Source organism: Drosophila pseudoobscura, chromosome 4 (genome assembly GCF_009870125.1).
Source record: "Drosophila pseudoobscura strain MV-25-SWS-2005 chromosome 4, UCI_Dpse_MV25, whole genome shotgun sequence".
NCBI classification, from domain to species: domain Eukaryota; kingdom Metazoa; phylum Arthropoda; class Insecta; order Diptera; family Drosophilidae; genus Drosophila; species Drosophila pseudoobscura.
This window is the reverse complement of record NC_046681.1, coordinates 28,500,928-28,525,278: the sequence shown is the minus strand read 5'-3', so window position 1 is coordinate 28,525,278 and position 24,351 is coordinate 28,500,928. Positions and strand designations below refer to the sequence as shown.

The 24,351-nt window shown below is 47.5% G+C and overlaps 2 protein-coding genes across 4 annotated transcripts in view; both read right to left on the bottom strand.

Annotated features, from left to right (window-relative positions):
• Window positions 1–24,351, bottom strand: part of CadN2 (Cadherin-N2) — a 72,804-nt gene that overhangs the window by 2,436 nt on the left and 46,017 nt on the right. For 2 of the 3 annotated variants that reach the window (XM_001357019.4, XM_033380635.1), the window contains exons 3-10: window positions 21,078–21,193; window positions 19,730–19,894; window positions 16,164–16,301; window positions 13,916–14,336; window positions 12,881–13,801; window positions 8,396–10,721; window positions 7,854–8,024; window positions 6,269–6,510 (exon numbers count right to left, since the gene is read on the bottom strand). In XM_001357019.4, the coding sequence (XP_001357055.4) occupies window positions 6,269–6,510; window positions 7,854–8,024; window positions 8,396–10,721; window positions 12,881–13,801; window positions 13,916–14,336; window positions 16,164–16,301; window positions 19,730–19,894; window positions 21,078–21,193 (4,500 nt within the window). Of the gene's footprint in view, window positions 1–5,973; window positions 6,138–6,268; window positions 6,511–7,853; window positions 8,025–8,395; window positions 10,722–12,880; window positions 13,802–13,915; window positions 14,337–16,163; window positions 16,302–19,729; window positions 19,895–21,077; window positions 21,194–24,351 lie in introns of those variants that run through there. The other variant, XM_033380636.1, reaches the window with a different exon arrangement.
• On the bottom strand, window positions 21,969–22,600 carry LOC26532348 (akirin-2). Its single transcript, XM_015180931.2, has 2 exons — window positions 22,313–22,600; window positions 21,969–22,244 (listed from the first exon to the last, which is right to left on the bottom strand). The coding sequence occupies exons 1-2, from the start codon at window positions 22,508–22,510 to the stop codon at window positions 22,032–22,034; spliced, it is 411 nt and encodes a 136-aa protein (XP_015036417.2). The 5' UTR covers window positions 22,511–22,600; the 3' UTR covers window positions 21,969–22,031.

The window sequence follows — 24,351 nt, the reverse complement described above, 5'->3', positions numbered from 1 at the left end:
CACTTTTCCTTCTTAGATCTGCATTTCTGCCGCCATATTGCCTCCTTCTGCGCCACCGCCTTTGCCAAACACTTTTCTTGCACTAAAACACATTTATTTTGTACATTTATATATGCACTGCACTAAACTTCATTTCACACACCTGCTCGATATTTTTCCCGATGGATTTCCACCATTTTCCGCATTTTCTCGAATTTAAGCGCGGAGCTAACATACAGAACGCGCGCTTTGCCGACGGTAAAATGAAAGTGAGAGCGCTGCAAATGTGTTTTTTCTTTGATCTCCTGCTCCTCTTCCTGATTTCTCTCTCTCGTACTCTCTTTCCAGCTACTTTTGCAAAAACGAAACGAAAAAAAGCCGGGACAACGAGACAATAACACATTTTAGATTTTAAAACTTCTTTCTGTGCTACTGCAAAGAGAGATCAGTTAATTTAATAAAACAAAGTCATTTCACCATACGCTGCACCTTCAACGCGCACTGTAACTCACTCCCTAGTCTCTCCATCTCACTCCCGCTCCCACAATCCTTTGATCACTCTTGCAGTAGCAGAGGCAAACGACAAGGAGCATGTTGAAATTATTCAAGGTGCTTCGCTAGCTCTGTTACGCTCCTCACTACTGAGAGCGCTTTTTGGCGAGAGAGAGAGAGAGAAACACCAAGCTTGCTGTTGCACTGAGCAAAAGGTGTCGTGAGAAGAGAGCGCGTTTCGCTGCCGAGCGTGGGAGGAGAGAGGACAATTAGGAAGAGTAGCAGCCAAGGGCGTACCCATGTGCCAGAAGGGGGATCGCTGGTCGCCTCTTCAGCATACATATTATTGGAAAACATATTATGCAAATTTAAATGAAAAGGTTTTTGCTCCCATCCAATCTTCCTAAATGCATGTAATATCATCATCTAACGCGTAACAATCACGAGTCCCTTCGCGAAATACTGGGTACGCCCTTGGCAGCAGAATGAGAGATCAAAGAATGAACGCATTGGCAGCGCTCTCACTCAAATTTTATCAACCGGTCAAAGCGCGCGTTCGTAAGTCAGCTCCGCGCTTAAATTCGAGAAAATGGTGAAAATCCATTGGGAAAAATGTCGCCCAGGTGTGTGAAATGAAGTTCAGTGCAGTGCATGTATAAATGTACAAAATAAATGTGTTTTAGTGCAAGAAATATGTTTGGAAAAGGGCGTGGGCGCAGAAGGAGGCAAAATGGCGGCAAAAATGCAAATCTACGAAGGAAAAGTGCAAAAAATATGTGTTTTATATGTGCAATGTTTGATATATATGTTTGTATGTTGTTAAACATAATACCTTTGCATAAATTCGTTTTTTTATGTGTAAAAATCTAAAATGTGTTTTTTTTCCTTGTCTCGGCTTTTTTTCGCTGGATCACGTGAGTTCTAGCAATGTGTGTGTGTTTGTGTGCGTGCTTGAAAATTCGTCAAGTTTCGTCTCTTTCCCACTCCCTTTAATGGAGAGTAGTAGTGGGATGCAGTGCACAAGAGAATCAAAAAGGAGAGAGTGCTCTCGTTCCAAGTGAGGTTTGATGAAAGGGTGGGGCATTAGCAATACCCGCTGATCTGACTCTCTCCTGTTTGGTGTGTTTACACGAACTTCCGCCCACTAATGCCTCACCTTAAATAAATATGCTTAAAAATTGTGCTCTTATTGGAAATCATTTTGTGCGTTTCGTGCGTTTATGGGTAAGTGCGAAAAGAAACGACCCTTATATTTAAATATAATAATAAAGAGAATATCCATCTCTTATTCCCACTTGCAACTTGCACTTTGAAATCTCTACCTGCAGTAAAAGTATCTTTCCATTTAATAACTATCCTGCTCTGTACAGTTCTCGTTTAATTTACATTATCTACTCTCCGCCAACCTTCCTGTCTGCTCCTCATTAAAGTCTCTCTATTTTTCTTCCCAACGTTGCTGCTTTCGGAAAAAAGAGGAGCAAAAAGTGTGAAGCAAATAGCCAGTACAGTGGGTACTGGTGCGGTGACTGGCAGTCCGTGTTGGGGGTGTCTGTTAACTGTCAGGGCCCCATAACAACAACTCCATTTACATTTAATGAAGGTAATTAAATGTAGGGAAAAATGTTATTCTTTTTGCCGTTTCCTGCATTTGCACACTTACAGAATCGAGAGGGAGGAGGGTGGAGAGCAGGTTCTAAACTGATAAATATGAGAGGGAACGCATTTAATTGGTCTCCAGTTCGTGATGTAATTAATATTTTGTTGATGTTTTTGGTGTTTTTGGACATTATGAAATGTACATTTCTGTGTAATTGGCTGTACGAAATAGCTTTTCTCAAAGGAAAATCACAGTCAAGCTCCTTCAACAATTCCAAGAATTAAGCTTAAAAAAATACTAGTATTTTAGTTTTAAAAAATGAACTTTGTTGCATGTGTTTTTGTCGTTTTTGGGGATCGTCGGTTGGCAGTTATTTGGCAACTAATGAATCCCGTCTTAGCCTTTTAGCCTCGAAGAAATGTGGTACGAAAAAGCAACATCCTGTCATTTGAGACAGAGTTTTAATTATTTTTACTTGGCTGTTTGCTTAACCCCACAGTGCCAGAGCCAGAGCCAGAGCCAAGTTAATATTCCTGTCAACTGAAGCGCAAATGATAAAATGCATGTCGACTCGAGAGAACAGAACCCATGCCCCAAAACCGTCTTTCCTGCCCCCCACTCGCTTTTTTTTTTTTTTTTTTTTGGTCCTGTTTACACGACAAACACAGAGAGTGATGGTTCAGAGGATTCGCAGTCCCGAGAATATGTTCCAGTGGCTGGAGCCGAGAGAAACTTATTAATAACTTTATGCTACTTAAGGAAACTCAAGGAAAAAGGCAAGCCGAGAGCCAAAGAGAGCTAGAGAGAGAGCGAGCTGAAGGCAGAACTTAACAAGTTTTCATGGTGGAACGACTTGAAGTTGGACTTCTGGCAGCACTAGAAATGTGCATTTGGAATGTGGAATGTCGAATGTTTTTGGCCTGTAAGCGTAATCCGCTTAGATGGCAAATGGCTGTCAATGGGGGTGTGGCCGTGCGCCCCTCTCGACTCGTTTTTGTCCTGGCCACTTCGGAGCCCAAGGCGTTTCCCTTGGGGCGCTTCTGTCGTCCCAAGTTTAATGCAACAATTACAGCATAAAGTTGCAACACGCCCGGAAAACCCCAAAAACCGAAAATAGTTCATTGCCAGTTCTTGGCCGTGGCATGAAGCTTGAAGTGCATTAAATTGTGTCCTCCCACCGCAGAAAGGAGCGACAAAACTTTCTAAATTATCTTGCCACACAAGTTTTGCTTTTAATGGGGGGTTCCCCTCCCCCTCCCCTCCAGCCCCATCAATGATTCGCCTTAAAAGCGAGGGGGGGGGGGGGGGAGCCAAAGCCAAAGGCTGACCAAATCTGTTTGGAAAGTTATGCGAATCGAAGGAATGTCATTCTTTGGGATTAATTATAACTTGAATGCGTTTTTAATTAGTTAAGAAATAACCGAACAGAAGCTGCCGAAGGGAGTTGGAAATATTCTTGAAATTTAATTAAATCTCTGACTCGCTCTCCCTCTCTCTTCCAGTGTGGCTTGGCAGGAAAGGGGGGGTTTTACACAAAAACAAAGATACAAATGTATTTACTCTTTTTACAACACATATGCGATAATCCCAGCTTTTATTTGCTCAATAAATAAAACCTAATGTCCTTCTAATGCCATTAAATCTAATTTAATTCCATTGCAAACAATACCTACACAAATTCTAAGCATTAAATTATTCAAAATATCCAATTTTTGTGGCAAATTAAAAAGGGGACTTCCCTTTGCCCCAAAAACCGATTTTAATGGCTGATTCCCTTGCACAAATTTCACAATATTCTTTTTTTGGTAAGCGGGCCAGGGCCAACTGTTCATTCATCAACCTTTAATCAACATTAGAGAGACCCACAAGCCGAAAAACTACAGCCAACAAAATCTACTAACCTACATATAAGAAACAAAAACAAAAACAAAAGCCAAAAGGCAAGAATATCCTGTACTGAACAGGAACAAAAGCGGAAAGGAGAGCTCTTTAACAGCCTTTGTTTGCCCTCAACTATGGAGCCACGGACGGAGCCAAGGAATGCAGGGAATACTCGTATCTTGAACCCTGAACCTGCTGACCAGGCTGGTGGGTGGGGGGAGGGGGCGGGGGCTCATCAAAAGTGCCATCGGGATGGGTTTTGTGCAAACAAGCAGGTTTTTGTAGTGGCTCTTCCACTTGAAACTTTATGCTAAAGTACAGTTCAGCGATTCACAGATTACACGGCTGCAGGAACGGGAGAAGAGCAGGGAGCAAAGTACACGGGGTGACAGGAGGACAGGCGGACAGGAGGACAGGAGGACAGGCGGACAGGACATGAAAAAGCGTTGACTGTAAATAATGTTGGATAATTGTTTAGTTTGTTTTTCATCTTCACGCCGCTTAAAGGCACGAAATGGGAATTCAACAACAACAAAGAACCAAGAAAGCAAGCAACGACTTTGAGAAGTGAAACTTGGGATACCCTGGGAGAACTATGGGAACTCTGGACCCCAGAAATCATCCGAAAGACTACTGATAGATAGGTAGAGAGAGGCGTTCCGGGCTGTGACTGCCAAAGGGCTCCTGTTAGCCCCTCGAAGGATTTTATGGTTTGGGTTCTTGAAAATTTTTGCACATCATAAAGCGGACAAGTGGGGGGAAAAGTCCAGAGAACAGAGTGGAGAGTGTAGAGTGGAGTGTATTTTTGTGCCTCGTCGCTTATTTATTGCGCCTATTTTGCGGTTTAGCGGTTTTATGGCCACTCCCTGGCATCGCCCATTGTTTGCGGAGCATCTTCTGGTGGGCCCCGCAGGCAACTGGATAATTATCTGGCTTAGCAGCGTCTAATTAGCTTAAGGTTCCGCTTTTGTTACACTGCAATTTCAGAGCAGGACTACGTTTTGGACCCATTAGAGTGGGGCCCGGGCCCGGGCACAGGCACAGGGATACGGATAAATCAGCGTCACTTTTAAATATGGCCAAAAATAAATTGCCTACAGCGGGGCACAGATCGGGTAGGGGGTAGGGTAGGGGACGGGGGGGGGGGGGAATGTACGCGCTAATTGAAAATCCTTTCAAATCCCAGACGAGCCGGCGAAACGAAAATAGATTGTCGCGCAATGCGTACGAGAAAACGCATTTGCATGGCCAAAACGAGAAAAGAGAGAGAGGGGAGAGGGGGAGAGGAGAGAGCGGCCTGGTCTGGAGCAAAGCTGAAAAACAGAAAAACCAAAAAATAACCAAATGGCCAAAGCCACTTAACACTCGTTCGGGAAATCCATTAAGTGCCAGAATTTTGTTGAAATTTTATTCTATTTTTTCTATTTTTTCTGTGTGTGTGTTTTGAAAAAGTAAGCAATAAAATGGCGCAAATTGGCTTAGGCAGGGGTTATAAATGGCCAAAATGGCAGCGCCCACTGGCCAAGGACACAAAGCGTGGAATCCGATTGGGAATTGGGAATTAACTGGAGGGAAAGTCCCAGGAAGTGGAGAAAATATTTCATAGGTTTTTCTAGAATTTTATTAATCTGTGGAAAAGTCTTTTAAGTGATTTTATTATCTACCAAGAAAAGGTATTTTTTAACAATATTTATCTATATATTTCCCTGAAATATAAGAGAGTATTTGTATCTTCCCTAAGTTCGGAGTCTCTTCCCATTTATTCGCTTAAATTAAAAGATAAAACACACTGTAAAAGCTTCAGCCATTTCTCTGGCATTAATTAGCCGCTAAAAAATATGTTCACCCCATTTATTTTTAAGCTAATCCAACAAATTGCCCTTGTCTGAAAGCAGCAAAAAAATAGTCGCCTCTGCTGGCACTTTGTGTTGCTGAAAATGCAAGGGTCCCCCGGCCACGTGACCCTCGTTAGCCCTCGTCCAGAGAGAGTCCAGAGTCCTTCTTCCATATGCATACACAGACCCCGCCAACGACTGTCCAAACAGATGTCAGTGTCGTAGGGGGTTTTGCACATTCATGTGAGTGTTTTTTTTTTGTGTGGAGCCTCTGGAACCCACTGGAAATTGCATTAGCATGGGGAGAGCAGAAACAGGGCCAAAGAACAGCCGAATGGCAGGACAGTCGCTCGCTGGGGGACCAAGAATGCCCGCTGTTTAAGCCGCTTAATTGACACACACACGAACGGGGAAATTTGGAAGCCGCTTTGCGCCGCCAAGAAGAAGGGAGAGCCCCACAATTGTGGCCACATTTCGTACTTACTCAATATGATAATCAGGCAAACGAATATGGCGCCGAGGGCCCCCATGCTTAGCTTCAGGCGCTGGCCCTCCTGCACCAGCTCGCAGTTCTCGCCCCAGTAGCCCTCCGGGCAGATGCAGCGATACCGCAGACGGGGCTCCAGATTGATGCACGTGGCCCCGTTCAGGCAGGGCAGATCCAGGCATTCGTTGCGATCGACACAGCCCTTGGTGTCCGACGACATGATGCGACCCTCGCTGCAACTGAAATGGAGGGAGAGAGAGAGGGGATTAGGACTTTGGAGGCGATTACTGTAGGGGCAAAACAAAAAATCTATGCTGGAACATGGTACCCAGTAGAGGCAGGGCACGGAGGAATGATTGGGCTTGGGGGGGAAGATGGTACTGAGAGCCTAGATCCCCTAGGATGAAGAGTATCCCCTGGCTGGTCGCTGGGCTCCGACTTTTTTGCCGCCAAAGTTGTGTGGCCCACTGCGAAGGGCGGCGAAGGGCGGCGAAGGGCGTGAAGTGGTGGTCCCAGGGGGGAGGGGAGGGTGAAAATTTAAAGCTTAAATTTCTAGAATTTAAGCCGGGGCATTCCCCCGGAGTGGAGCGGAGTGGCCGCCACGTCTTGGTGTCTCCGACTGACACAATTTCCAGAGGCATTGCGTTCACGGCTGCGGGGCCCACAACTGGCAGTGGAATTGGGGCTAAAGTAAGCATAATTTATGACACGTCGACACCTGAAGGGGGCGGCAGCTAGAAACCTGGGCCACTATTTAAATTTATTTAAAAAATGGTGCAAGGCAAACACGTGTCGGGGAAATCATACCAGGCCCCCAGATGTTTCTGTTCCCGAAAGCAAATGGAGCGAGAATGGAGCTTACTCAGCGGGGGCCATGCGGGGGGTGGCTGCTGGTGCTCTGGCAGTGAAGGTCCTGTGCGGTTGCGGAGGACAGGACACCGACAGCGACATGATGCAGTGCCAGATTGGGTGGAGGCAGGAGGTGGGACTGGATGATGGAGTCACTCTCTGCAGAACTAATGATGTGGAAAATGTGCTCGGCAGCAGAGAGCAGCAGAGAGCCCATCATCGATGAGGTGTTGCAGATGGCAGCAGCTAGAAACCTTAGGATCAAGGGGCATGCCCCAGATACCAGATACCAGATATATGTATGTACGGCTTCCTGCGGCGTCTGGCAGGGCCCGAGAGGACATGTGATGACAATTGATATTATTTGTTTTGCATTCGGAGTCAATTTGCTGTTTGCCATTGTCGGGTGGAGAGTGGAGAGTGGAGACTGGCAGGAGGGGTTTTCCACCCCCTCCACCCACAAATCGATGTCCTGCCTTGATGGGAAATGGTAAGAGGAAACTGTGGAGCACTGCTCGCAGGTCTAGCTGCTGTTTGGAGGACGAAAGCACCTTTGACAAAAGTTATAATTTGTTTCCTTCCGCCTGGACTCTCATTCAATTAATCATATTTGCCCCTTCGGTGTCTCGTTTCAAAGGAAAAGTTCTAGTAATTAGCTGGGAAAAACCATAAATTCCTCAACACTGGCAATTCAATTTAATTAGCCCCACAGGAGGGCAGGGGGGGTACTCACGTGCACTCGTATTCGTTCCACAAATCGACACAGTCAAAGGGATCCGGGCAGATGACATTGGAACAGGGCCTGTTCGAGGGACAGTTGCGGTCCAGATTGCGGGCCATCGTCGCCTGGCCCCACTGGGTGCCGTTCATGGCGGGCGGCAGGGGCAGGTGTTTGCCGTCCAATCTGCAAAACAGGAGAGTAAAAAAAAATGGGCATGAGTTACACGAAAGCCCAGGCACAATCCCGGGCACAAGCGGCACTTCTCAGCAATCGAGGCAGTAAACAAAAAGCAATGATGGAACGAAGACGGGAATACCCTCATTGGATGGGTATTTGGAAGGGAAAAGGTATCAATTATAAGGTATTTGGTGCTTAAAAGTGGCCTGGATTATCTTTAGAAATTGATTCCATTGATTCCTTCTCCAAGATCATTCCTCCGTCCGAGAATGGCACCTTTTCTACCGCTTCAGACTGCCTGCTGTTAAGGGCAACCCCTCTTCATGATACCCTTCTGCTGGCCCAAAGATTAGGCCTCAATTTTGGGGTCGTCTCACCTGATGTCATCGAGGCAGCTCCTTTGAAAATCGGACTGGACCTCAAAGGTCTTGACGCCCGTGTACTCGGCCTTGCCGCCCGCATAGACGCCCTCCTGCTTGTCGATGCTCAGCCACTGGTGGCCGGTGTAGTGGAAGGACTCGTTGTAGCGCCGGGACTCGCCGCCGTCGAGCTCCATGAGGGCCGCCGAGCCGTAGCGGCTGATGCGAATCACATGCCACTGTCCGTCGTTGACGGCGATGGCCGTGAGGGCCAGCAGCTGCTCCTCGTTCCGCAGCGAGTTCAGGTTGTAGCGGAACTGCAGCTGGCCCCGGCGCAGCTCCAGGATGGCGTACTCGCGGTGGTGCTGATCGCTGACGCGGAACAGCTCGCCGCCCTGCTCCCGGGTGCGGAAGCGCAGCTGCAGCTGCGTGCTGAAGCGGTCCGGCTCGAAGCTGAGGGCGAACTTCACGTAGCTCTGGGCCTTGAAGGTGGTCGGGACGGTGGGCACGTTGCAGCCGGGCCCCATCCAGCCGGGCTGGCAGTGGCACTTGGCCTGCACCAGGCTGGCCACGCAGTTGCCGTGCTCCCAGCAGCGGGCCGTGTGCTCGGTCTTCAGGCAGACCTCGTCCGTCTGCGGGCAGGCGGGGAAGCTGTTGCGGGCCAGCGCCGGGAAGGCCAGGTCGTAGTGCTCCGAGTTGTGCACCACGTTCCGGATGCAGCCGTCGAAGCCCTTGGAGCTGAACGCGTACTGCCAGTTGTAGAGCGTCTGGTCGAAGTGCTGCCGGTAGAGGCCGCCCAGCTGCAGCGGCTGGTTGAGGTTCAGGGCCTCGGCGAACGGCGGTATCTGGCCGCGGGCCTGGCAGGCGTTGTCGTCGAACTCCGGCGGACTGCCGTCCTCCATCTCCGACACCAGGGCCGTGCGGCAGAAGTCCACCACCATGCGGACGTTCTCCGCATCCCAGAAGACGTCCAGGCGGTGCCAGACCCCGTCGTCGAGGGTCTTCTTGGTCTTCACCCGCAGCTCCAGGGTCCCAGAGCCGAAGTCGATGAGCAGCCGGGGGTAGCCCTGCTCCAGCTCGATGGCCACGAAGTCGCTGATCACCGTCTCGCCGGGCTTGGGCGGCACTATGGGCCCGTTGTAGAGTATCAGGCCGTCGCCCTCGCGCGTTATGAACTCCAGGCTGAGGTGCGACTCCGAGCAGAGCTGCAGCGGCGGATACCAGGCCCAGCCGTTGCCCCGAAAGCTCCGCGTCGACTGCTGGCACCGCGGACCGCCGTAGCCCACGGGGCAGGCCACGCAGCGCGGCCCGTTGCGCGTCTCCACGCATCGCCCGCCGTTGTAGCACAGATGCGAGCGGCAGTTGTGGTCCGTGCCGGTGAAGTTCCTCGCGCGACACCCGCACTGGGCACTGATCTCCAGCCGGACGCCCACGAGGGCCGTGCGGTTCACGCTCACCGTGTAGGGCCTCTTGCCCAGCTCCACCCTCGAGGAGCACGAGCCGGAGCCGCACTTGCCCCTGCCCTCGTGCAGGCACTCGTTGATGTTGACCATCGTGATGTTGAGGCCCACCTCCTGCTCGATCTCCTCGCGGTGCATCTGCACGACCCCGTTGAGCCGCACGGCCTTGAAGTACGGCTGCTGGGTGGCCGAGCGGGCGGCGAAGTGCACGTCCGTGAGCGGGTGGGGGGAGCCCTCCCGCAGCTGCACGCTGAACACGTCCACGTTGTCCCGATCGGTGTAGAGCAGCTCGGCCAGCTTGTTGCGGAATCGCTCCAGCTTCGAGGGCTCCACCTGCTGCTTCAGCGGGTTCCAGGTGCGCACGAAGTCCTCGTCGCTGAGGTGGGCCAGGCGCATCGAGCCGGCCTGCTGCACCGCCTCCGCCGTGATGTCCCGCACCGTGACACTCAGGTTGGCCGGAATGTCCTCCTGGCCGTGCTCCCTGTCGTACACCTTGAAGCGCAGCTGGTAGCGGCCCCGCCGCGTGCCCGATCGCATCGTCAGGATGCCCGTGTCCGTGTCCAGCTTGAACCGCTGGTGCTCCTGCACCTCCCAGTAGTACTTCTTGTCCGGCACGTCCCAGTCGTCCGGGTCGTTCACGTACACCCTGCCTATGGGCGTGTCCTGCGACTGTCCCTGGTAGTTGTAGACCAGCACGGACTTGCTGCCCGGCTGCATTTTGTTGTCGTTCACGTCGCCGATGGTCACGGTCAGCGTGCTCGTGCCGGTCATGGCCGGGGCTCCATTATCCTTGATCTCGATGGGTATGGCATAGGACTTCTGCGCCTCCCGATCGAAGGGCCGCAGCGAGGACACGATGGCCACGCCGTTGCCATTGTCGCCTCCTGGAAAGGTGGATAGAACAAAGGATGATTAGATTTGTGTTGTTTTGGGTGGGCTGCACAGTCCTTGCAGGGACCTCTTGCATCCTGATTTCCAAACAGTAACTGAATCTGCCCCAAAAGCTATAAAAGCAAGCAACTAGCAATTCAAAAACCACAAACCCAGCAGGAAAACCACATCAATGGGTTCTCCCTCTTCCCCCCTCTTTCCCTTTTTGGACACTTGATTCATTCAAGGCAATTGCCGCACAATCAAAGTCCGAATGAAACGCTAAACCAGACTCTGTTTGCATAGTAATGGTGATTGAATTATGTTTCAGACAATCAGCATCATCAGCAGCATTGTTTGTGCCACAAAGTTGGTAGCCAAAAAAGCAAGGAACCAGGAACCAGGAACAAGGAACCATAGAAAAAAGCCAACTGGATGAACAGGCATGTCGAAAGAGCAGAGTAAAGTAGAGAAAAGAACTGCAGGAGAGCACTGCCTGCAGGAATCATCACTCTTGATGCAGTCGACCAAGGACCCAGGACTCAGGACCCAGGACTCAGACCCAGACCCAGACCAGGCCAGGCCTTTGTCTTCATTGCGTTTCTGTGGGTTGTCCCTTTGGTTAGTCCCAAGGTGGGACTTTGAAATGCTCTATCGTTGGGATGATTCCTTTTTTATGCACTTTAAAGGGAGCGAACTTTGACAGGCTCGACAGGCAGCCAATAAGTTGGACTGTAGATCTGTAGATACATCATTTTTGAAGGAGAATATTATGCAAAGGAAAGAGTGTCCGTTTAGGAATTGCTACCTTTTTCTAGAGTTTATTTCGGGCACATTTTCAATGTCTAATTAAAGAACAAATATATTTCTCTGGTCCATAGAACTTTTATGAAACAAAACTTAATCTTTTAATAGTCACTAAATTGATAAATAAGTGCTTAACACAATCGTATATATTTAGCCAAGCTGCGGCTTTCCCTTTTCACAAGAACTTTACGATTTTGAAGTCACTTATTCCGAATTTTGCCTAGGATAATGTCTTTGAAAACTAAATTTTAACCTAAAATCAAGGGCCAAATTATTGTATAGCTTTTTGCTCTTCAATAAAGAAAGAACTATAATATTTGGTGGATTTGACAATACTTCTAGTATCCAAAAAGAGAATACCCCTGATGTAATTACTGTATGTGGTACTTGCCATGAACACCCTGTGTTTTGAAGCACTTTTACAATAAAAAGGCATTATCTAGATGTTCTGTTACAACCTTCTTATAACCCACACGTGTTATTTCTACCAAACAAATCATATTCCCTACTTTTTCCAATATAGAAGCTTAAATGTTGATAAAATTCCCCAAAGTGTATTCCCGAATCGACCTTTGCCGTACTCCTCCTCGAATACCTTTATTTGTGTTCCTTTTGGCCCTGTATTGCTCCGAAATTGCTCTAAACTTAGTTTGTAGCCATTGTTCAGGACTTGTTTGAAATGAGAGCCCCACAGAGAAACAACCAAATTGGTCCAAAGAGTCCCAAATAAAATCGAGAGAAAGAAAGAAAGAGGGAAAGATTCTGAGGTGTCACTCGACTGGCTGGCTGTCGCTGACATTGACAGTCGGTTTTCCCTTTTTTCCCATCGAGGAGGAGAGTGTTTTTTGTTGCTGGTTGGCCAGCTTTGAATTTCAGGTCGCATTCTGGGCCTTTGTTTTGGGTCCCCCCTTTGGCTGGTGTTTTGTTTGGGGCTTCGTTCGGCATTGATGGGTTTTTATCTGCGTTTTGGCGACCCCTGGCCGGGGTTGTGTCGAGTGTCCTTTGCGACAGAAATAAATAATTGATTTTGAAATGCCGAATTAATTATTCGGCCGCAAGCAAATAAATATTCGAAAAAAACATTAGAAGGCACTATCCACAGAGATATTAATTTGCATAATTACTTAAATGAGATGCGTAATTAGTGCAAAACGCTCCCATCAGGTGACTACTAGTACATTTTTAATCAGGCTAATGCATTAAATATGTTCGGCGTTTCCATTTGATGTAATATTCAAATGCCAGGACCCCACTGTAGCCCCCCTGTAGGGGGGACTTGTGACAGATGTTTTTTTACTGCTTCATTAATTATGTTAAGTGTTTTGTCGCTAATTAAAAACTACAATAATTACGGGTATATACATACTCCGATCGTATTCCACCTTGAAGCCCGCTCGTATTTCGTCGCTGGCCAGGGGATCCAGGCGGAAGGTGAAGGGGCCGCCGTTGCCCCGCTGCCGATCGTCCGCGTCCTGGGCGGCCACCTCGACGATCTTCTTGCCGGATACGTTCTCCGGCAGCGTGGGCCTGTAGTCCTGGGCAAAGGTCGGGGCATTGTCGTTGACGTCCTTCACGATCACCGTCAGCGTGGCGGTGGCCGTGCGTTCGGGACTGCCGTCGTCGACGGCCAGGACCTGGATGTGGTGCCTGTCGAGGGTCTCGCGGTCCAGGGGCCGCTGGATGCTGACGGCGCCCTTGTCGCTGATGGCGAACTGGCGCCGGCGGTTGGTGGCGCGCACTATCTTGTAGGCGACCCTCGAGTGGCCGCCCTGGTCCGCGTCGGTGGCCCGGAACTGCTCCAGCACCGTGCCCACCTTGGTGTCCTCGTAGATGGACACCTCGACGTGCTCCCGGTCGAACTTCGGCACGTTGTCGTTGATGTCCCGCAGCTTGACCACCACCCAGGAGTAGGCCACGTGGTACTTGTCGCTGGCGCCGCCTCCGCCGCTGGGACCGTCCTCGCCCTTGTCGTTCACCTGGATGCGGAACCGGAAGCCGCTGCTCTGCAGGGGGTCCTCGTAGTCCAGCGGCTGGATGATCTTGAGGGAGCCCGTGCCGTCCGCGTTGCGCACCATCGCGAACTTGTCGGAGCCGAAGCCGCTGTTCGGCACCACCTTGTACTGGAACGTGTTCGTCTCGTCCTCGTCCTGCACGGTGACGGTGAGGATGGGCGTCTCGGGTATGTAGGTGCCGTTCGTCTCGTCCACCTCCGTGAACCACTCGTCCTTGGTGAACTGCGGCGGCATATCGTTGAGGTCCTTGACGCGTATGGAGGCGGTGCCAGTGCCTGCAGGGAAACCCAAACAGAGGCAACAAACAGAGCGTCCCATCAGATACAGATACAGATAGATTGCACAGTGGTGCACTGAGAGAAACGTTGTATGGTCGTGGCCCCACTCACCCTTCAGTCCGCCACCGTCCATGGCCACCACCTGAATGGAATAGTCCGGGGTGCGCTCTCGGTCGAGGCAGCAGACGGCCGTCTTGATGAGGCCCGTTTCGGTCTCGATTTCAAAGATGGGCGCGCCCGTCTCCTCCTCGATGACGTTCTTCTCAATCGAGTAGATTAGCTTCGCGTTGGTGCTCTCGTTGGGATCGTCGTAGTCAATGGCAGACATTGTCATCACCGCACTGCCGGCGGTGCCGTTCTCCGTCACGTTGCCGAAGTAGATGCCCTGCGGGAACTGGGGCGCATTGTCGTTGATGTCCTTGAGATTAACTTGGATGTCCGCATAGCCCACCAGTCCCTCGCCGCCCTCGTCCTGTGCGAATACGGTGAAGCGCCATTGTGGCCGTCCATTCGGTTGATCACGGTCCAGGGGCTATACAGAGCAGAGAACAGAGAGAGAGAGAGAGAGAGAGAGAGAGAGAGAGAGAGAGAGAGAGAGAGGCGTTTGATTTGGCAGCTGTTTGTTTGTTTGCAAATTATTTTATGCCTGCCGGTAAACTGTAACTGACTGGAGACCCAGAGCAACCCCCCAATCCCCAATCCGCAATCCGCACTCCGAAATCCACATTTCCGAAGCCCTTGAGTCCTTCAGTCTGTGGGCTCTGGCTTTGATGGTGGCTTTGCCCCGACACCGGCCTGTTATTAGATTTCTCATTAAATTGCAGCCATGCCAATGACACACATAAAAGCCATCACATCAATTGAAATGTGAGCCAATCCCAGGCTCGTCTGGCCACCGCCTGGGTCTGCCTTAAACCCGGTCTAGGAAGGCGAGTAAATGTTGAATTTATTCCCCTTGAAGTAAACGAAAGCTCAGCGACGAAAGGGAATATTTGATTGACCAAAAATGGAGGAGACCATGGATTTATTTGGCACTGAATGAGGAATATGAGTCCCTATTCTTGTGACTTTCTCTACCACATGTTTAATTTATTTAAAGTATTGGTTATCCCCCCCCCCCCCGCGATCCCCGATGAAATGGCCATCATTCGGATGTCGGTAAATAAACCTTAAACCATCGCTCAATTAAGGCGTGGGGCAAAAGAATTGGTTTCCCGCCACCATGTGGCACGCAATGCAATTCCAATTACAAAATTAAATGCCGTCATGCCGTAGCTGGCAAGTGGCAGCCCCAGTGACCCACCACAGTCCTGGTCCATTCCGGGGATGTGCCACAAACTTTTGCTGCTTTCCTGCTTTCCTGCTGATTTTATGGGAGGCGGCGACCGCGCACCAATAACGAACGACGAAACGTCATTTACATGTGGTCGGTTGTAGAGCGTCAAAACCACAAATGCCACATGCTGTCGCTGTCGCTGTCCCCCACGGCCCACATCCCCCCCCCCACAGCCAGTCCCTAACCCATCGACAACTAAAAAACAAATAAAGCAAACCGCCAGCAGCAACATTTGAACATTTTATGCAGAATCGGCAACGGCAACGGCAACGGCATCAGCCTTGGGGGGGTCAGGGGTCAGCCAGTAGCCACTCCATTTCACCCATTCGCTGTGCCGTTGAATCGTTTGCTTTTATGGACTTTGTGTGAAATTAATTGGAGTCTGTGTGTCTGACAACCGACGGTGACAGTTTTTATGCATCTAAATGTCATTATTTTCCGGCGGTGGCGGGGCAAGGGCGGGGCGCATAGGACGCTGTGCGGTTTGACACAGTTTTAAATTAATCATACGCCACCGAAACGAACGCCCTCCCTGGAGGGATGGAGGCCGGGCAGGGCCCGATGATAGCAATCAAAGGCCGTCAAAAGTGTTAAAATATTGAAAACATTTCGCAGAGTTTTCCCGGTTATGAAACATTCAAAGGCGTGGCGCGTCTGGCCATATGGGTATTCGCTTTTGGCTTTTTGATACACGATTTCGAGGCTCTCAACACCCACAAGTATTTGAGGCGCCCTTTTCCCCCTGGTTAGAGGAGCCCCCGTTTGGGGCTGTTCCACTCGTCACACAATATGAACTGCGCTCCATTGTTGGCCATAAACTGTGGCCCGATTGTCAGCAGCCAAAAGCGAGGGGCCCCCCATGGCTCGCATTTTTGGTGGCGGGATGGAGCGGAGCTCTCCCCTTGGCTTTCATTACGCTCCTTTTTACGAGGGGACCCTCGAAATTGGATTCTGTTTAAATGCTGAAAGGTGGGAAGGGGGGAAGTGGGGAGGGTGGCGGGTGGCGGGAATGGCGGCACTTACCTTGAGTACAAAAATATCGCCCGTTGTGCGATTTATATCAAATTTACTATTCGCTGGATTGTCGGGGTCGATGCCCTGGCCAGTCAGGAAATATACAATATTTATTGGTCTATCTACATCGCCGTCGGTGGCGGTAACCTGGAAAGAAACAAAACAATTCGAAGGGGGGTCACAAAAAGTGCATTATCAGAATAAAGGGGAGGGGGGGAGGTCTTATGGGGGTCAAGCGATTCCTCTGGACTCTGGAAGTCTATAAATCAAATATGCAAATGAGCAAAACGCTTTAAATGTCCAATAAAGGGCAACCTGAAAGGGAAAGCAAAAAAAAGGAAGAAAAAGTGGTATTGGGGGGTATTGGGGGATTTTCTCGGCGGAAAATCTGTTCAGTGGGCGTGCCCGGTGGCTTTTCTTTCCCGGCCAGATTGCTTGTAAATTTATGCTTCGATTTTTTCCCCTGTCCCGGCCACAGACGAAAAAAAATGCTAATACAACAGAGATTTATGTAATTATTCAATCGGATTGGGGCCATTTTTTGTGCATTGTTTTATTTGTATTTTCTTCGTTTTGCGGCTAGTAAATGAAATCAGCATTTTGGAGACTTTTTTCGGAATATTATCTGCCTTTTTCTGGGGCATAGGCAAATTGTCGACTGGACCTTTGATTGGGGGGGTCAGCGAAGGGGGTTTGGTAATTGAATGAAATCAAATGAATAGCAAAGCAGAAATAAAGGACATTTTTTGGGCAACTTAAATGAAAGAAAAACGTTGTGGAAACTCGATGTTGGCACAACTTTTACGGCCTTGAGACTTGAGTGAAGGGGATTTATAAATACGTGACTAGTTTTGCTTCTTGGGCATAAAGTTTATGGGCCATGCATGCCCGATGGAAAAGCTCTATAAGCCCCCCTCGAATGCAGTCCCTTTTCCGCCTCGGAAGAGTGTCTCTAATCTCCATTTAACAACCAGAACAGGAACACCATGTGGGTGGCTTTGTTTTTCATCTTTGGGAAACACTAGGAGTACCCCCTCTCCTCCTCCCCCTCGAACAGTTGTCATGGCAATTAAAAGCAATTATTTCCGTGTATCTGCTTTGCTGTTATGCAGCCCATCTCGAGCTGTGGAAACAAAGTTATGCACGAGTCCTGTAACCCATTTCTATTATACATTCCGAGCATTTAAAAAACACACACAGAATACTCGTAGAGGAGAGGAGGAGAAGAGGAAAAAGGCCTGCTTCTGCGCCGTGCATGGAGTTGCAGTTGACAATTACAGACAAACTTGTGGCAATATCCTTTTGGGTCCTCGGTCCATTATATCATCGTCACGTGTTAAGTGCCTCCCATTTCACCCATTCCTCCCAGCCCATCCCGGCTCCCCCCTCCCCCACCATTGCCATTCCCATTCAGAGTGCTACAATTTACGTTAAATGTTCAACACAATTTGATATGACAAAAGAGTTGTCTACGTGCCGGCATTGTGCCCATTATTATCGCCCGCTCGTTGGAGGCGGAAACGAGCCCTCGTCCTGCCATTGTCCTTTCAACAACTTTCAGGCATCGCCTGGCGGCAACCATTTCTGTGCATCATTTAAATGCCTTTTTCCCGTGCCGCGTCCAGCATTAAAAATATTTGCATTCCATTTTCCAAGCACTGGAAATCAATTTGAGCACCGAAAAGGTGTCGCCAGCCTCTTCCGCCTTCTATGTGCTTCATTCGAGAATATTCCTCAATTATTGGGCGTACAATGACAATGGAATCCTCCTCCTGGTGCTCCTGCTGCTGCCACACTTTTCCTTGCCACATGCAACATGCATAAATGTGTAATTAAAAATTCGCACTGGCTGGCGGTCGCGTGCTGAGCTGTGCAATTTTAATTTGTATTTAAAATTTCGTACAAAAATAAGCAAAAAACCGAAAGAGAAGGCCAAGGATGCGGCCCAGGGATGCTCTATAAAAGGAGGAGATTTGAGACAGTTTCTCCCAGTAATTCCAGGCTCCCAGTGGAGGGATAAATACTCGTTCTTTTCATCAGAAGCTTATGATAAATATCAAATTAAATCAATAAAAAACAGCAGCCATTATGCCAATCCATTTGATGTTTATCCTTTATCCTTTAGATATAGAACATTGTCACAGGCTTACGCTCGTGTGGCATCTACAAGGCAATTTCTTTAATGCATGCGTTAAAGAGTATTTAAATGTTTATGGAGCCATAAACATGTTTCACTTTGCTCCTCGGCTCCTCGGCTCCTCCCTTCTTTATGTTCCGTAAATTATGGCTTGAATAAAAGTTGCTTGTTCGGAGATACATATACATATATACCGAATGTATATATATATGTATATATGATGTATGCTTGTAGGTATTTGTGCCTATATGGCCGCCATTGCCCAACTATCACGTCGTTATTAATGAATGAGTATTTATTTGTATTTACGGCCGAATGGCTCCGCCACTCGGGCCCAGAACTTTTACTCTCGCACCGTAATCCCCATGTTTTCACCAGACATTACCAGGGGGGGGTTCCCGGGCTCTGCTCTTTTCTGGGTGCCACTTGAGCACCGACTGCCACCGACTGGCGCTGCATGATGTTTGTTTTCGGTTTTTTTTTCCATTCTACTTTTTTTACTTTTTAAGTTTTTGGCTTTTTATGCAAATTATCGGGTATTGTATGTGTGGGCTGTTTTTTTTCTCTTCAGTTCTTCCGCTCTTCCGCTGTTCTGCTCTTTTGTTGTTGTGTTGTTCTGCTGTTCTGGCTGTTTCTGTCAATATTTAAATTGTTCTGAGCCAATAAGGCGATAAATGTTGGCCAGAACACTTGCCCTGGAAAGTGTGCCTCACTTTTGATTGAGTTTCACGAATTCACTTGGGGATGGGAAGGGATGCTAACGAAAATATCCATAATGTAATCGAAAAAGAAACGTGGATTATGAAAGTACTGATCAAAGAGCACATTTCGTGGAATATCTTCAAAATTCAGCCATCAATCTTGTTTTATATAGGGCTAAATAGGGTTAAAAATTAATTATCGAAAAATACATCGAACTCTGTTCCAAATTTAAAATAATAATAAACAAAAAATAAGTAATAATTATAAATAGTAATAATAAATAAAAATAATAAATAATCATATTAAATATAATAAATAGTACTAATAAATAATACTAATAAATAATAATAAATAGTACTAATGAATAATAATGATAAATAGTAAATTATAATAATAAATAGTAAATAATAATAATAAACAATAAATAATAATAATAATAAATAGTACTAGTAAATAATACTGATGAAAAATACTATTAAATAATACTGATGAAAAATACTATTAAATAATAAATAAATATAAATTATTATATAAATAAATAGTAATAATAAAAAATACAGAAAAATAATAATAAAAAATACAGAAAAATAATATTAATAATAAAAAATACAGAAAATAATAATAATAATAAATAATTTACATTAAATAATTTCTATTAAATAAAATTAGTGCTCATATATTTCTCTAAAAATAAATAGATATTTTTATGTTTAATATAATCTCTCTCTGAACCCACCTGCAGTATGCGTTTTGGCAGATTCCGATCGTCTTCTTCTGTGATTTGTGTTCGATATGTTTGACGATCGAATACCGGTGGATTATCGTTGACATCGCGTACGTTTATCACAACGGTGGTGTAGTTGTTTTTGCGATTTCTGGTGGCCTCCAAACGCAGTTCAAACTGGGAAACAGAAGGAATGGGAAATATTTTAAATTTTACAAAAGAAAAGAGAATTGTGATAGCTGATAGAACACCTCTGAAACCCCAATATTTTAGCGCTCTGTTTATCTGCGAGTCCTTTGCGTAAATACTTTTACCATTTCCTACTTAACCTGGCAAAAACATTTTAAATAGCGCCAATTTTATTATGAAATTCAATTATTTTAATTTAACGAAACTTTTAAAAGAGCAGCAAAGCCATCAGCTAAAGAGATTTATGTGGCCCAAACGTTTTTAATGCTGCTGTTGATGCTGCTGCTGTTGATGCCACAGTGCAACTGCCACTGCCTCCGAGCCGCTGTTGCCGCCGCTGTCGAGGCTCAATTTGAACAACAAAAGCCAAAATCGCATGAATGGACACTAAAACTTTTTCGCAAAGGATAAAACAAAAACAAAAACCAAAAAAAATCTACGAAATTGGCAACACATGTTCTGTGTGCTGTGGCTTGTTGTTTTCGCTGCTGCTGTCTTCCTGCTGTTGGCACGGCGGCGCCCAGTGGTGGCACACAGTGGCAGCAGTGTGGCTGCTTGTTGCATGGCTGGGCATTGACAGCTACACGGATTTTCCCAGCACCGTTTGGCGGGGGGCGGAGAGGGGGCGGTGGAAGGGGGGCCAAAACACATTGCGTAGGTGATGACTGGGAGTCGGGGCAATCACGTTAAAAATGCGCATTGGGAAATGTAACGACAGCTGTCTCCTCTCCCTGCCCCCAGCCCCCAGCCCTCAGCCCCCTGCCCCCCTCCACCGACTCCTGCCCGGCCAATGTTTTCCTGCATGTAAGCGAATTTTCCTTTTTTTTTCTCTGTTTTGTTGGATTAATTTTTTGTAGCCTCCCCCCCCGCTCTCTGTGTCGTTTTTTCCTTCCCCGCTGCTCATCTGTCAAAAGTTTTGTGTGCCCAAAAAAAATATATATAAAAAAATAGAAGAAAAGTTTCGCATAGTTTTACATATTTTTTGTGTTCTTTGCGTAGAATCACTGGAGCGGAAAAATATATAAATTATGCATGCAACAGAAAGTTAAGACCCGGTACAAAAAAAAACCCCCCGCATATGTATGCGTATGAGGCAGAAAAAAAAGGGAAAAATGTGCAGCAACTTGAAGACAAGGGCCTTAGTAGGACGGGAGGGGGGGGGGGTACTTACCCTTGGCCGCGTTTCGTAGTCCAGGGGACTCGCCACATAGATGACACCGGTCGTGTTCTGCACGGCAAAGGCATTGCCTATGTTACCGCCTGTGATCTGGTATCGAATATTCGTCGCTGCAAAAGGTACGAGAAGAGAATTAATTTCATTTTTCCACTCGCTTGGCTAATTAAATTGCCGAGGCACAAATGTATTCAATTTAATTTAATTTAGAGCTCAAAGGGCCAATGCAAGAGGGTTAAGGAAATGCCCGACGGGGGAGTGGAAAATATGTCACTTGAATGTATCAAAAGGTGGGCTGAAAAGGCTTTAAGGCAGGTTCGAAAGATGGGCGAACTTTTATTCTATTCGTAAGTACTATTATCTAATGTTTTGTACCTTTCGGGAGGAGATCTCTGCACCCAGAACACTGTCTAAGAGCACTCCCTTGGCTACCATCAGTCACCAATTAGAGCACTTTCAGCCACACATTCGCCCGAAAAGCCTCCTCCCAGAAGATCAAAAAAGACGGCAGTAGGCGGCAGAAAATAATTAAGTTCATTAAAAAACATTTTCCAACCAAAAGGAAGCCAGAGACATGCCCCCTAATGCTGCCATGTGGCACGAAGAGGCAGAAAAACAACAACAACTCGTCTAATTTACTTATTCAATGTTTAAACAGCCTGCAAAAGTGTTGTCAACACTGGGGAGAATATGGAAATGCTCTCACATGTGACACATCCCAGACCGAGACCCCAGACCGAGCCCCAGACCCCACCCCCAGTCGCAGGGAGGAAATGGTGTTGCCACATTGTCTGTGCATTAATGCGGAAATGTGAGAGAGCAAACATTAGCGTAAATTAGCGACGCGTAAATCGCTTAACCCGCTTCACTAGACAACGGAGAGGAGTGTTCTCCGGATTAATGAAAATCAACTTTATTCCAACACAAACTCCTTAAACTTTTGAACGCTTTCTACGACAGATAGCTGGAGTTCTTCAGCAAGCCCCCTCCCAGCATTTGATCGTGTGTGAACTTGATGAACGTGTCGTATTGTGCCGTCAGCTGTTCGGTCAGCTGGCACTCGTAGTGCTCGCTCAGCTCCTTGTCCTTTTGATTGATCATGCGGCAGCACATGGCCTGCAACTGGTTGAACGTGAACAGCTTCTGGTCGCCCTTGGGTGGACTCTGCTGAGGGGAAGGCCAAGGGAAAGCCAATTGTATCTTAAAGATGTGCCCACTCAACAAAGTCTTACACTGGTCTCTGCCTGGGTTTCCAGGCCATACTTGCACTGCCGCTTGGCGGGAAGGATGTCTGGCGCCTCGACATCCATGGCCTGCGAGCGTTTGGGGATTCCACGGCCAGTTTTGAGCCTTGGCGCTTTCTTGGGGGTATATTCGTCTGGGGATTCATCCTCAAGGCGACGAGAACGTTTCAGGGTTAAACAGGACATTTTTTTGAATTTATATAGTTATTTTTTTCCGATAATTTTGCTGTGTCGCCTCCGAGTTTCACAGAAATACTGAATTCAATACGATAGTGAAAACGTATATTTCGTCAGCTCTTTTAAGGCCTACTGTGATACCGAAATGCCTGACTACATCTCCAGTTAGTACGAGTATCTTAAAGATACGCCATAAAACATTCTCCAGTTTAAACAATGTGCCTGCCACATGGTGCGCCTTGGCTGCCTCGAGTCTCCAGTCTATTTCCGGCTGGCACTGGCTGGCCGTAAAAGCAACAACACGGACATTAAGTGTTGCTCCGGCAAAGTCGTGTTAAGTGGTCCCCAGTCTTAGACAATGACGTTTATAATTTACGATGTCATGACGCCATTTTTAAATCACTGATAATGATAATAAATTAATATACAGACACCAGGGTCTCGCTCTGGGTCCGGGTCTGGGTCTGGGCCGGGTCCGGGCACCCCAGAGACACACGAGGCACACATGGGAGCAGCCGCCAAGGCAGTAAACATCCACCCCCCGCCCCCCATCGAAACGCCACCCCCTGGCGTTGTGTACTTATTTAGCATGAAAAGTCATTTTAAAAAGTAGAAAAAACATTTGCTTCTGCGTCTTGTTTTGATCTTTTTTGGGTTTCCAGCCCCCAAAGTGTTTTTATGGCCAACACTGAAAGGTTCTGGGGTTTTATTCTGTCCTCCAGATAAGCCGCGTGGTGATTTGAGAAGTTTTTTCCCAGAATATCATCTTAAAGGAACCCCAAAGGTTGTTTAAAGAATATCAGGGACTAGCAGGGGTACTAGCTTTCGAGTCTGAGATGATTTTAGTCCTTGTAGAGGTAGAATATGGGGACTATATGTGGGTGGGGGAGATTCTACTTCTCCAGCTTGCCAATCGATTCATTTATATAGATCTTGAATGATTGAAACTCCCACGAAAACCCCTCCATTCCGAAAAATGGGGCAACATTTGGCCAGCACATGGCCCCCCGAATAGGAATTGCCGGCGGAACACTTCAATAAATAATCTTTTCGCTCATAAATTTGGAATGTGGTGCCCAAGAAAGTTTTACAGCTCCATTTGTAGGAGAGTATTTCGAAAGTAGACAAAAACATGCCAACAAGAAATCGCATAAAAGATTTGTCAGGACCCATTCATACGAGTGTACTACGGGTATTCCTCACGAGGCACGAGGCATGAGGTGTGGGGCATGGAAAGCCCTCTTCTATGTATCCGCTTCTCCTGCTGCGGCGAGTAGTTCAACAATTTTCGTGTGCACATTTATTTTTCCGTTTGCTGGCGCTCCGCCGTATTCCCTCTCTTTGGCAGATTATTGTTTCCATGGTCGTTTCTGTGCCACGTTTCTGTGCCACGTTGCTGTGTGCCCCGATTCGGGTTAATGCCTTTTCGCAGTTGTCGCGACGGCGACGGCGACGTCCCGTCTTCCACCATTGTCTCTAGTTGGGTTCCCTGGAGCTGTTGCTGTTGTGCTGCGGACTCGAAAGACAAAGTTCTAGCCCCAAAAAGCCACAGCGTGGTCTCCCTTTGGAGGGTTACAAAGTTGTTAAATGCTTTCAATGAGATTTTGAATGTTTTTCATGCTGCAAATTGTATTTTCCGCAGATACGAAGAGAGGGCTCCAGTGCTCCCCCTGTAGTTCTATGGATTCCCATTCCCCTCCCCATCGTATTAGCAATAATAATTTCCGCTTGGGAATCAATGGACGAATATACAAATACGCATATTAGATGCTCACTTGCTTTCCATTTGTGTTTGTCTTTGTATTTTATGGATTTATGCATGGGCTTGTATTGTAGCTTGTATCTTGTAT

Excerpts from the sequence above, each read along its gene's own strand:
- LOC26532348 (XM_015180931.2), bottom strand. The coding sequence starts at position 22,510 with ATGTCCTGTTTAACCCTGAAACGTTCTCGTCGCCTTGAGGATGAATCC. Across the intron at positions 22,245-22,312 it reads AAACCCAGGCAGAGACCAGT|AGTCCACCCAAGGGCGACCA; the intron begins GTAAGACTTTGT and ends TCCCCTCAGCAG.